General features: G+C 57.2%; 2 protein-coding genes across 2 annotated transcripts; one reads left to right on the forward strand and one right to left on the reverse strand.

Moving 5' to 3' along the window:
• Window positions 1-191: 191 nt before the first annotated feature.
• Window positions 192-2,687, forward strand: LOC104613813 (probable G-protein coupled receptor 97; the record flags this gene model as incomplete). Its single annotated transcript, XM_010283503.1, has 5 exons — window positions 192-304; window positions 436-719; window positions 1,292-1,385; window positions 1,841-2,127; window positions 2,572-2,687. Coding segments are annotated over 5 exons (894 nt in total), but the record flags the coding sequence as incomplete, so codon positions are not given.
• Window positions 2,688-3,878: 1,191 nt separating this feature from the next.
• Window positions 3,879-9,348, reverse strand: LOC104618025 (uromodulin-like; the record flags this gene model as incomplete). The annotated part of the gene is given in 9 exon segments (XM_010283504.1): window positions 3,879-4,016; window positions 4,695-4,839; window positions 5,228-5,387; window positions 6,050-6,133; window positions 6,135-6,287; window positions 6,840-7,000; window positions 7,596-7,801; window positions 8,581-8,748; window positions 9,282-9,348. Coding segments are annotated over 9 exon segments (1,245 nt in total), but the record flags the coding sequence as incomplete, so codon positions are not given.
• Between the last annotated feature and the right edge of the window lie 2,149 nt (window positions 9,349-11,497).

Genomic DNA, 11,497 nt, shown 5'->3' on the forward strand with positions numbered 1-11,497 from the left:
CACCCATCCCTCACCCCAACCCAGGGAGCATCTCCTCTGAGCACCACTGCCCTGCCCGCCCGAAGACCTTCTTGGGGGGCAGACCAGGGTCTCGCATAGGGTCCCTGCAGCAGCCCAAACCTGAACCTCTGCATTGAGGTTTTCTAGGATGGTCCAGGGGCTGTCTAACCCGACATGTGTGTGTTTGGCAGAACCCAGCTCTGGATGTGTCCACGGCACGAGCCTTGATGGCTGTTGCCACCGCTGGCTGCGGGGTAGCCATCGCTTTCTCCATCCTCACCATCACCTTCTGCATCTTTTTAAGGTAGGATGAGCCAGCAGCTCCCCGGGGACTCATCAGGCTGGGAGAGGTGTGGGGCAATGACGGTGCAGTACGGCACGGGGCCCCGCTCAGCTGTGACCCATGCCTTTTCTGCTCCCTCCGGGGATGCCCAGGTGCAGGTTCAGGTCCGAGGAGACCCTCCGCATTAACCTGGGGCTGCACGCGAACCTCGTGGGCAGCCTGCTCCTCCTCAACCTGGCCTTCCTGCTCAACAGCGGGCTCTCCGGTGGGACCCAGCTGGGGACCTGCAAGGTCCTGGGGGGGCTCACCCACTACTGCCTGCTCTGCTGCTTCACCTGGATGGCGCTGGAGGGCTGTCACCTCTACCTCCTCTTCGTCAAGGTCCTCGGCACCTACATCCACCACTACCTGGCAAAGCTGTGCCTGGTCGGCTGGGGTGAGCACCGCCAGCCTGGGCGAGCGCTGGCGGGAGAGGGGGGCAGTGGGTCACAACCAGAGGGGGAACAGGGTGGTGCAGTGATGGGCAGAGAGTGAGCAAGACCCCGTCCTTCCCGCAGCTCTTCCAAATGCCGTGGTCAGGGCCAGGAAGTGTCTTACACGGTCTCAGTGCACCTCAGGGTAGCACCCACAGGCACCCTCCATCCCGCTGGGGATCAGCCTCCTGCTCTTCGAGCAGGTGATGTCCTCCGGGGTCTTCGTTCCCCCGTTGTCAGCCCTCCACGGCACCCCGTTGCCGCCACCTCCACCTTGGGGGGCACCAGAGCAGATGATCCCGCAGAGAAGTTGGGGGACACCTCGAGCCCGGTCGCTCAGCACTGTCCTTCCCTCTCCACAACACGCCCCAGCGGCAACCATTGTGCCCCCGGCACTTGTGCAACCTCAGCAGGTCCCTAAGCCCCATCTTCCCGGAGGTCAGCACATCCAGGGACGTGCAGAGACCCCGGGCCGACCACCTCACCCGCTGCTTGCCCTCCCGGCCTCCTCCACACATCTCCCTTGTTCTTCCAGGCTTCCCCGCTCTTGTGGTGGGGGTGGCAGGAGTCATCAGCAGCTACGGAGAATACAGCATCCAGACCACGGACCACCAGCTCATAGCCAACCTGTGCGTGCCCCACCACCCACAGGGCTTAGGTGGCCCTTTGGCACAGGGAGCGGTAACCCGGTCCCACCGGGGGCGTGGTGGCGGGGGGTTGTGCCCATCCTGCTTGACTTTACGCCACGCTTCCGCTTCCCCAATTATGATTACAACACAGCAGCTTTCTACAGCTGTGGTAACCACCACCTCTCGTGCCGAGCCTCCTTGGTGATGCCCGCAGGCCTCTGGGTCATGGAGGGACATCCAAAGTCCACCTGGAGCTTCCTCAGGCTCCTTCCCAGCTGAGGCACCCAAGGGCAGCAGATCCGCACCACTGCCTCCCCTGCTTCCCCCTGGCCTTGGAAAACCCTACCAGCATGAGGGTGTCCCAACACCCCCAAACGCATCCCCCTGGGGAGGCTCCCATGGGTGCTGCTGGGACTAGCAGAGCCACTGGAGGCGCCGCCATTGGCTCTTTTCAGGTGCTGGATCACTTCCGAACATCTCCTGGTCCACTACATCACCAACTGTGGCTACTTCAGCCTCATCTTCCTCTTCAACATGGCTGTCTTTGGGGTCGTGACCCAGAAGAGCTGCCGCCGGCAGGGCACAGGGTCGGTGCAGGAGGACCGCAAGGCCTGGAAGGTGGCCCTGGTGGCAATGGGGCTCTTCTGCCTGCTAGGAGCAACCTGGGCCCTGGCATTCCTCACCCATGGCACCTCCTCTGTGCCCATACTCTACCTCTTCACCGTTCTCAACTCCCTACAAGGTCAGGGCTGGCTCCGAGACGGGCTCCTGGGCTTGGGTGGGGAAGATGGAGGAGGCGGGAGCCAGCTTGGCAGTGGGTTCACCAGGAGTCCCAAGGCACCAGCACCTTCCCAGCACTGTCATGCCCTTCCCCGTGGCAGGGCATGTCCAGCAGCAGGTCCCAGCCACCAGTATGGAGCTGTTAATGGCTCCCAACCATGTCAACTCCACCGGGAGTGGTTTTCCTCCAGAGAAGCCATTCCTTAGCAGAGGAACAGGGACATGATCCATGCAGAGCACGGTCCAGCCAAATGGCTTACCTGAAGCATGGAGAGACCCTCCTGCAGGAGTGGGAGCGAGCTGGGGGAAGCCCCTGGAAGTGGCAGGGAAGTGCCAGCGGCATCCCGGCAGGATGCTTCCTGCCATCTCCTGCTGCTGCTGAGTGTCTGCCTTCCTTTCGCTGCAGGAATCTTCATATTCATCTGGCTGTTCGTCCTCTACTACCCAAAGACGAAGGAGACTGCTGGCTCCCTCTCCCACATCATCAAACACGACAAAACCACCACAGTCTCCCAGGACTAGCCGCTGGCTAGACCTCCCTCCATGCCTGCCACACACTCCGAGAGCAAGCTTTGATCCCCTAGGATGCTGCTTCCCCATGGAGGACGAGGGCTCAATTTACCATGCCTCAGTTTACCCTTCAGCAGGCATGATCCACCTTAGCAGGGCTTTTTGCTTCTGCCCTTTCGTTCCTAGTGGGTTGCCTTGGGCAAGGAGCTCCGGAGATGTCTCTTCTGCCAAAGTCCCTCCAGGCTGCAGCTCCCCCATGGTCTTGGAAGCGCCTCTGGTCTCATTCCCCAGAGGCTCTTGCGGGGGTGAGGAGGGAGCCCGTGAACATGCCTTCAGCCAGGATGCGGCTATCTCCCTCTTCGCTAGAGACGGCCTTTGGTGCTGGACCAGCCCAGCAGTGGGTTTTCCTGGTGTTGGAGGCGGGAGGATTGACTTGCTCCAGCCCAGACTCAGGAGGTTCAGGTCTGGGAATTAGCAAAAAAAAAAAAAAAAAAAAAGAGAAATCCCACGAGCTTCTTTTCTTTGCAATATATCCTCTCCAGACGGACCGGGGCCGAGCTCTTTGGGCAGGGATCTGCAGAACCTCTGGGGCCAGCAACGCTTTCCACACAGACACCGTGCTTCAGCTGAGTGTACACACACAGCCGCCTCGCAGGGGAAACACTCGTCTTCTCCTTAGCTGTTCTAGTATTAAATCTCTGCCAGCTGTCTGGGCACTACAGGTTTAGTCTTTGATGCTTGCACTATTGTTTGTTATTTGCTTTATATTAGGGATGTCTCGATGGGCAAAAATCTTGCTGGTGATTTATCGCGAATTAAAGTAGAAATCTGTCACGAGTGAAGGAAGAAATCTGGATGGGTGGGTGTATATGCACACGCGAGTGCACGCACAGAGCAGCCCTTCCTCTGCACGGTCCTGCGTGACACAGATGTAGCATTAACAAAGTCCAGCTTTGGTGGGCAAGTATCTAGAGTGGGTACCCCCACCCCCCCACGAGCCTGGGTGACTCTCTGTGGAGGAGGAAAGCACGAGGAAGGAACCTCCCATCCCTGGGTACATGTTTCAAGGCCAGAGAGCGTGGGCCAGGAGGGATGCTACAGGGAACAGAAACACTCCGATGTGACTCATCCTTCAAGCACCACTTGCATCCAGCCATCACCTCCTTCCCAAAAAAAAGGTCTAACGACACAGGTGAGAGCCTCTCTGCTACTGCCACATTTATTTGGAAACAGCCATTTTCTACACTGTTCGCTGCCTCGCGCTGACGGCCGCAGCAGCCACAGTGAGCACGCCAAGCGCGCACAGCAGGATGAGGGCCCCGGGGAGCCACGGGTTGGGTCCTGCCAAAGAAGAGAAAGGTTGGTTACACATCTGGGCTCCCCCAAGCCAGCGCTGAGCCCTGGTACGGCATCTCCTGGCCGGGGGCAGACTCAGGGGAGGTCATCTCCTGTCAATGGTAAGAGCCACTGGAGCTGGGGATGCTTCGGGGCCCTGGGGGCACTAACAGGACTTGATCACCACAGCTGGCCTCACCTGGGGTCTCTACCCACACCCACTGCCCGGGAACTCCATTACCACAGCATTCATGCCTGGTCTGAGCTGTGCTGTAGGTGGGTTTGTCCCCAGCCCTGGTCCTGGACCTCCATGGATCCCCTGGATTGACCTTGGTGCTCAGGAGGAGCTTGACTTGCTGGGCTGATGCAGAGGTCCAGCGTGAAAACCCAGCCCTCCTCGCCTGGGGTGCTGCACCGACAGCCTTCTGGTTCCTGGTCCCTTCCCACTTGGCTCCCCTGCTCAGTCCAACCTGTGCCTGGTATGGAGCCCAGGGCTCACGCAGAGCTAACCTCTCTGCGCTGGTTTGGCTTCTGGAGCACTCCGTGCATGGCCACGACACCTAAAGGCTCCATGCTTCTGTGCAAGGCAGTGATTTTAGCAGCCCTTTTTAATAACCTGGCACTGCCTGGACAGTTGCAAGGGTCCATGAGCAGCTCCTGCCCTCCCTGGAGGGACATACGTACCCCCCAGGTCCTGTTGGTCAGTACTGGAATGGTGGGTCTCTGCTCCCACGGAAGGAGCAGCCAGCAGATGGATGGGCCCGTAGGAGACAATCTTATTGTAGTCATCCACCAGCGCCCGCTTGCTCCTCCAGTGCCCGGGGCATTGCTGTCAACAAAGCCAAGGGAAGGGTGATGGGTCCAGAGGGCAGGGGAGAAGCCTGCTGAGGCACAGTTGGGGCTGCAGCCTGGGAGCAGTCAAGACCCCAGAGCTGGTTCCTGAAGGACCTTAGCCTGCTCCTCCCCAAGTCCTCACATAAACCTCTCCTCCTGCAAATACCCAACAGACAGGGGGAAGAGGGAAAGGAGCTCTCTGGTGGGTTCAAGCCCTCGTACCTTTGGTTCAAGACCCTGGGGTGGGCTCCTGCTGCTGGGAGGTGTTTATTGTGTGGAAGCACCAGAAACAAGAGCAGAGACCCTTCTCCAAACAGCAGGCCAAGGGACGGGAGGTCCCGCTGCCCGGCCAGGGCACGGTGCAGACCACCAGGAGAGCTCACCTTGGCACAGGGCTCCGGGCTGTCAGGGAGACAGAGGCGGACACGGCAGTGCAGGAACACCTCAGGGTAACCAAGAAACTGAAACATCTGGAAGCTGAACTTGGCAGTAGTGCTCTTGCCAATGGCGTTCAGGTACGTCACTGTCTCGTCGTGGGGACATCTGGGACACCATGGCTGAGTCAGCAGTTGGCAAACAAAGGGGAGCATCCCAGCCTGGGACACCAGAGCACACGGGGACCGGGTGCAGCCCCCAAGCTTTGCTGAGCAGGACTACTTCTGTCTCAGGTGGGGCTGCCTTTCCTTGGCACCCTGCGCTGTGCCCCGCTCAGGGAGGAGCTGCCACCAGCAGAGGAGCTGGCTCATGCCTTGCTCTGTGGGGCCACGGCTGCTCTGCAGGGGTGGAGTGAGCCTGGCTGTGGCTCCCACTTCCTGGGTATCCAGGTTGGATACCGGCTTTAGCTTGGCTGCAGCCACCTCTCATGCAAGCTCTTCAGCAGATACCTCTATGCCCATCCCAGCATGTTCTCCCCTCTCCCCTCCTTGCCCTTTCCCTCCCCAGCTGGCCAGGAGCAATGCTAGAGGGAAGGCAGCTCTATTGGCAGCAGAGCAGGGTTGGGAGAGGGGGTTCAGTTCAGAGCAGTCAGGGGGCTCATCTATGGGGCTGGCCCACCTATTCAATGATGGTGTCCACCATAGGTTCCGCCTGCGATTGAGTCATGGCTCTTTGCTCCCTCACAGCAACCTGTCCTTAGCACCCGGCAAAGAGATGCGATTGGGCTCACGGTGCAAGGAGATCAGATGCGCTTGGGGCATTTCACTCACCCATTCTCGATGAGCTTGTGCCGCACGTCCTGGTAGGGATCCGCGCTTGGTGTGGCCCAGCAGTCCTCAACACTCAGCAGAAAGCTGGTGCTGTCCTTCTATCTTCAGGAGGACATAGAGCGTGTCCGTGACGGGGATGGATGCGGTTGGCAGGTGATAGGGATGGAGGTAGGAGGGGGTCTTGTACAGTCTCATGCTGACGTTGAAGTGTCCTTCTCTGACCACGAACTGCACCAGCCTGAGAGGAGATGAGAGCTCACAAGAAGAACAAGAAGGCAGGAAGGTCGTAGCACAAGTCAGGCCACCAGTACCGGTTCACCAACCCTGGATGTGCCTCCTGGGTGGAGCCTCGTGAGAGCCGGGCCCTGAGCTGCCTCCCGGCTGGTACGTCCCCGCCGCGTGCGGACAGAGGCAAGGAGCTCCAGGGGTTCCCACTGACCAGCTGGCCAGTGAGGGCTACGAGAAAGGCAACCCAGGGGGTCCTAACCTGTACCTCCACAGGGGCCTGGTGGGGCCATCTTCCAGTCCCTACCCTTTGTTTTGTGGCTAGCTGGTTTCAAACAGTGAGGATAGGAGGAGAAGGGTAGATGGTGCGTGCCCCTCTTTGGCTCTGTCCCAGGCCCAAACCTTGTGTTGCAAAATTATGCTGGGAGGAGAAAGGGAGGAACCCTGGTGTGGCATTGCTCTCGGAGCTCTATAGTGGCCCCCCAGGGTCTTCGTAGATCACCTCAACAAAGGCATCTATTTTTCTGATACCATGTCAGCAGCAAGGTGAAGAAGGACAACTCACTTGTCAACAGCAGTGAGAGCGAAGGGCAGTTTGACCACCTGCTTGTAGGCGTAGATGCAGGAGAAATGCACCTCCAGCTGAAAACTCCGTGAGATCACGCCCCTGCGTGCTTCCCGCTCTGACTCAATGACGTTGGAGTATGACACATGGGAGCTGTTTTGCTAGAACGACACAGAAACCAAGTCTCCGGACCATGTCTAAGTCCATACACAGAGCTCCAAGCTCCAGTTCAGATGGTGCATCTCAGCTGTAGCTGCTCCAGGCCTCCTGGATGCCTGCTGGGGTTTTTGCTCAAGCCCCGTGTCCCGGGGCTACTGGCAACCATCACTGGAGTAGGCAGGAGTCAGCACAGTGACCACAGGTGAGGGTCCTTCTGTGCAATGCAGAGCTGGAGCACCAGTTCCTCTGCACCCTCCCTGACTCATGAATCAAGTGAGGGACCAAGGGGCTATAGCCAGGGCTGCCGAGCTCAGAAGACGCTGCCAGAAGGGCAAGGGCTGTTATCAGCTAGTAAAGAGCACAGCGAGACTTCCATGCTCTGCTGAATAAGACAAGATGTGCTGCCAGCAGGGGTTTAGTGGTGGCAGAAGAGCTTTCTGACAGACCACAGGGAAGCCTTCCAAGGAGAATGAGAACTTTACAGCACCCAGATATAAAAGGAAAAGCCTCCAGGGCTTCCCCTTGGTGTCCCCACCCAGCATGCCTTCTCCTCTCACCGCTTCAGAGCTATGCAGAGAGGCTTTGCTGGATCCTCACCTGAATTATGGATCCACAGGCAGTGTGGTTTTGACCTGTGAGAATGGCTGCAAAAAACAGCTCACCCTCTTCTTCCGTTTCTGAGACCTTGCATGCCTGGTTCTTCAAGTGGACAAGCTCCAGCGGGATTTTCAAGAGTTCAAACACCTCCTTCCTCACCATCATCTTCATGTGCTCTTCTTCGCAGGCCAACTTCAGTACCACATCTGGGGGAAAAAGCCATCTGCAATAGCAATAAGGAAGAGGCCTGAAGGAGCCCTAGGTCAGCTATGGGATGGCACAGTCCCACCGAGCTCAACAGACCCTCATCCCAGCCTTGTTGGAGGCTGCTGGTAGGGCTCTTCAGGGGCACTGGGCAAAAGACAAACCTTTGGGAATGAGCAGAAGTCAATGTGGGTCTGTCATTTTGTACTGGTTGCCTAAGACCTGCACAAGTCCATGGTTGCTGCTACTCTGAACAGACACAGTCCTTAAGCCTAAGACATCAAAGGCAGATGTCGTGGTTCTGGCCCCCTTCAACGGCTGTCTACAGAATCACTGCAGTCTGCCAAGGGCACCAGACAGGGACAGTGATCCTCGCTTTCAGATGAAGAAGACACAGTTTTTGACCAGTGTCTGGAAAGAGCCTTCACTGTAGCTGTGCTGGAGTGCGTGTGGTTGTGTCGAGTCTGCGAGGCAGCTGTGCTCCGCAGCATGCCCTGCTGCCCTGGCACGGCCACACCACAGCATGGCTTCCTGACAGCCAAGCTTTCCTTCTTACAGGAATTAAGATTTTTGGGGAGGAAGGGAACAGCCTGTGACTTGTACTAACATGTAGTCAGGACAGGGTGGTGGTGCTGGGGAATGCGCCTGAACCAGGAGCTGGGATGTGCTCCTGGAGCCTGCAGTGGAGCGCAGTGGTAACACCAGTGCACCGTGCCCGTCACCCTTCCCTCTGGTGCCCGTGGACAGACTAGGGAGGGCTCATCGGCATCCCCAGCCCTACCTTGGCAGAACGCCCCTGTGAAGCCCGGTTTGCAGCTGCAAACTGGTCTGTCCTCCACCACCTGGCAGCCCCCCTGATGCTGGCATGGGTTTGGCAGGCAGGCATCCGGGCTCCTCTTGAGACGGAGGGCAACCCCTCGCCTCGCACCGTGTGGGCTTGCCAGCTCACCTGAAGCAAAGGAAAGGGGAGGAAGCTGAAACGCAACAAGAATATCTCCCCTACGAGAGACGTGAGCGAACTCGCACCATGGTGTGAAGCCCTGCCCAGCTCACAAGGGCTGAGATCCTTGCTTAGAGCCAGAGCAGGCACATCTGAGGAAGAACCTGCTACCTCGGCTTGCCTGGGAGGATGTGACTGAGAGCCTGGGAGATCTCCCTCGGCATGGCCGTGATCTGGACCAGAGCAATGGAGCCTCCCACAGGCTAGGAAGGAGCGTGATGGCACGTCACAGCCCCTGTGCCCATCTCCACGGGTTTTATACCGTACATGGCTGGGATGGAGAGCTTGAGGTTTCTGCCTATTTTGCCAGTTCTTGAACCTCAGTTCCTGTCCCCCCCGGGCCCTGCTCTCTTGTTCCCCCTTAGCCTTCAGTGGTGCCCTGAATGAGGAACCTGGGCATGGATCAGGTGAGGGTTTGCCCTCTCCTTTCCATACTACTTGGCTATGACCCAGCGGGGGGGTCAGTGTACAGGGAGACTCACTCTTGTTGCCTTCACAGCCAGCCAGGCAGAGGGCAGAGATCAGCAGCAAATGTCTTACAGTCCTTTCCTGTAAAAACAAAGCAGGCTCTAAGTAACTCAGGTTTTTAGCATGCTCGCTGGAGATGTTTGCAGTCATTCAGAAAGAGCCATCCCTCAAGCATGGGTGCAATAATTTCTGTACTGAATTTCCTCCAAAAAGTCTAGGTCCAATGGCAAAGTAATTTCCTATCCCAAGGGGCCAGATCAGCAATGCCCCAGGCTAACACAGGGATCAAATACTGTCCTGAATTTCGGTAGCTATTCCAGAAAGAGAGGGTGGGAGAAACCAGACCTCAGACCTGCAGGGATGTGCTGACAGTGATAAAGCCACATTTCAGTAAGAACTGGCACTCTGAGTAAAACTGCACAGCTGAGGCATCAGTCCAGGCTCCCCAAAGAGGAAAGGAGCTTCCTTCTTCTCACTAAAGCTCTTTTGAAGAGTTAGGATTTGCAAAAGGATCCTTGCTTTTCCAGTAATCCATATCCATAACAAGGAGACAACGGGATAAAAAAAATCCCAAAGCCTTGAGCACAACTAAAATGAATGCCACAAAGGCACAGATTAAGTCCATTTCCCCCGTCGGTGCATTTTCTTTAGGGAAATTAATGGCACAATGCCAGATGAGCCCTGGACGCTGGAGTCTCCTTACCAGAGACGTGGATATGAATCAGTCGGGGCCGGTGGCTGGAGTGATGCTCTGCCAACCCTCTGCCCTGCAGGTGCACTGAGAACGGGGCAAAGCCAATGCCAAAAGCCTCACCCTGCTCTGGCAGCACATCGTGTACCCCCTCCGCCCGACCCCAAGCATCTGCGACCATCAGACCTCCGGACAAGGAGGGTTTATTTCCCGCTCTGCTTCGTGCTCGCTGCAGCAGTCCTGAGAAATCCCACCAGCGTCAAGATCTCACCTTGTTGTCATCCCACTTACCATCGCCAGGCCACTCTACGCTCCTCCACCCACCGCTGCCCCGGGTCGCTCTTGCGCTCCCCGCTGCGTGCCTTATATCGCCTTCCAGCAGCTCATCCTTCTCCCCCACGCAAACGTGCTGCCTCCGCGATTGCACAAGAGCCAGCTTAGCATCCTTCGGTGGCGGCTGGGGAGGAGAGGACTCTGCGAAAGTCCATCCTTCGGCACAGACGACCCTTCCGATTAGCCGACGGCTCGTGAACGCTGACCCAATTCACGGCCCCGATGGGATCTCAAACAGGGGGAGTTTCTGCAAAATCCCCAGGAATCTGGGGATTTGCGCATCCAACTGGTTTTGTGGTACCTGCTTTTGACGCAGCAATAACAAAAGATACCACAGCAGCACACGCGAAGGCCAGATAACTGCGTGTACTGAATACAGGCGGTTTCGCAACCACAACATACACTTGCTTTGGCTGTTTTTTTAATGACTTCTGACATCTTAAGATCCGGTGAGAAGCACTGGTGAGAAATGGAGGGATGAGGGCTTGGTCCTACCATGCTTTGGGCAAGAGTAACCAGCTGCAAACAAGCAGTAATCACTGAAAGTGATGCTTCTTCATATCTATTGACTGTATTGTGCATCCTCAGAGCTTTAATTGCTAACAGTCAGCGTAACATAGCAGCAAAAGTGAACATCCATCCATCCAGGTTTTTTCCAAACCACAATGAAAACCGGAAAACAAAAGTGTTTAGCACCTGACCCTGCTTACAGCCTAACGAACTACCATTTAGAAAAAAAAGAAAAAAAAGGCCTCCTACCGTCCCCTGCTGCCAGCTTTTGGGTGAGAAGCTCTGCTTTCCATTATGTATTTTACAAAGCAATTAACCGGGACAGAAGCTTGCACAGACTCGCTTAGAGAGGCAACCGCAGTGCAGCCCTCGGGCTCAGAAAGCAACACAGGAAAAGGAAGGCGGGTGGGGGCCTTTTCTGGTGCGTTTTTCTTTTTTAAAGAGAGTGAAACTTGTGAGTTTAAGAGCAGCCTTGTGGTCTCCGAGGGGCTGGTGGCAAAGCTGTCCTGGCGGGCAGGCTTTGGCTGCTTCCCCCCCCGCCCCGTTTTGCCCCAAAAAATCTTCTGGAGGGAGGGGGCTGCCAGCGGAAAGGCACCCTCTCCCCGGGCGGCTGTGAGGAGCTTCCAGGCGGGGAGAACTGGGGCGGCCGAGGGCGAGTGGGGGGGCGCGGCGGCCTGCGGCCTGCTCGGCTGGCAG

The sequence above is a fragment of the Phaethon lepturus genome, unplaced genomic scaffold (genome assembly GCF_000687285.1).
Source record: "Phaethon lepturus isolate BGI_N335 unplaced genomic scaffold, ASM68728v1 scaffold47913, whole genome shotgun sequence".
Lineage (NCBI taxonomy): Eukaryota > Metazoa > Chordata > Aves > Phaethontiformes > Phaethontidae > Phaethon > Phaethon lepturus.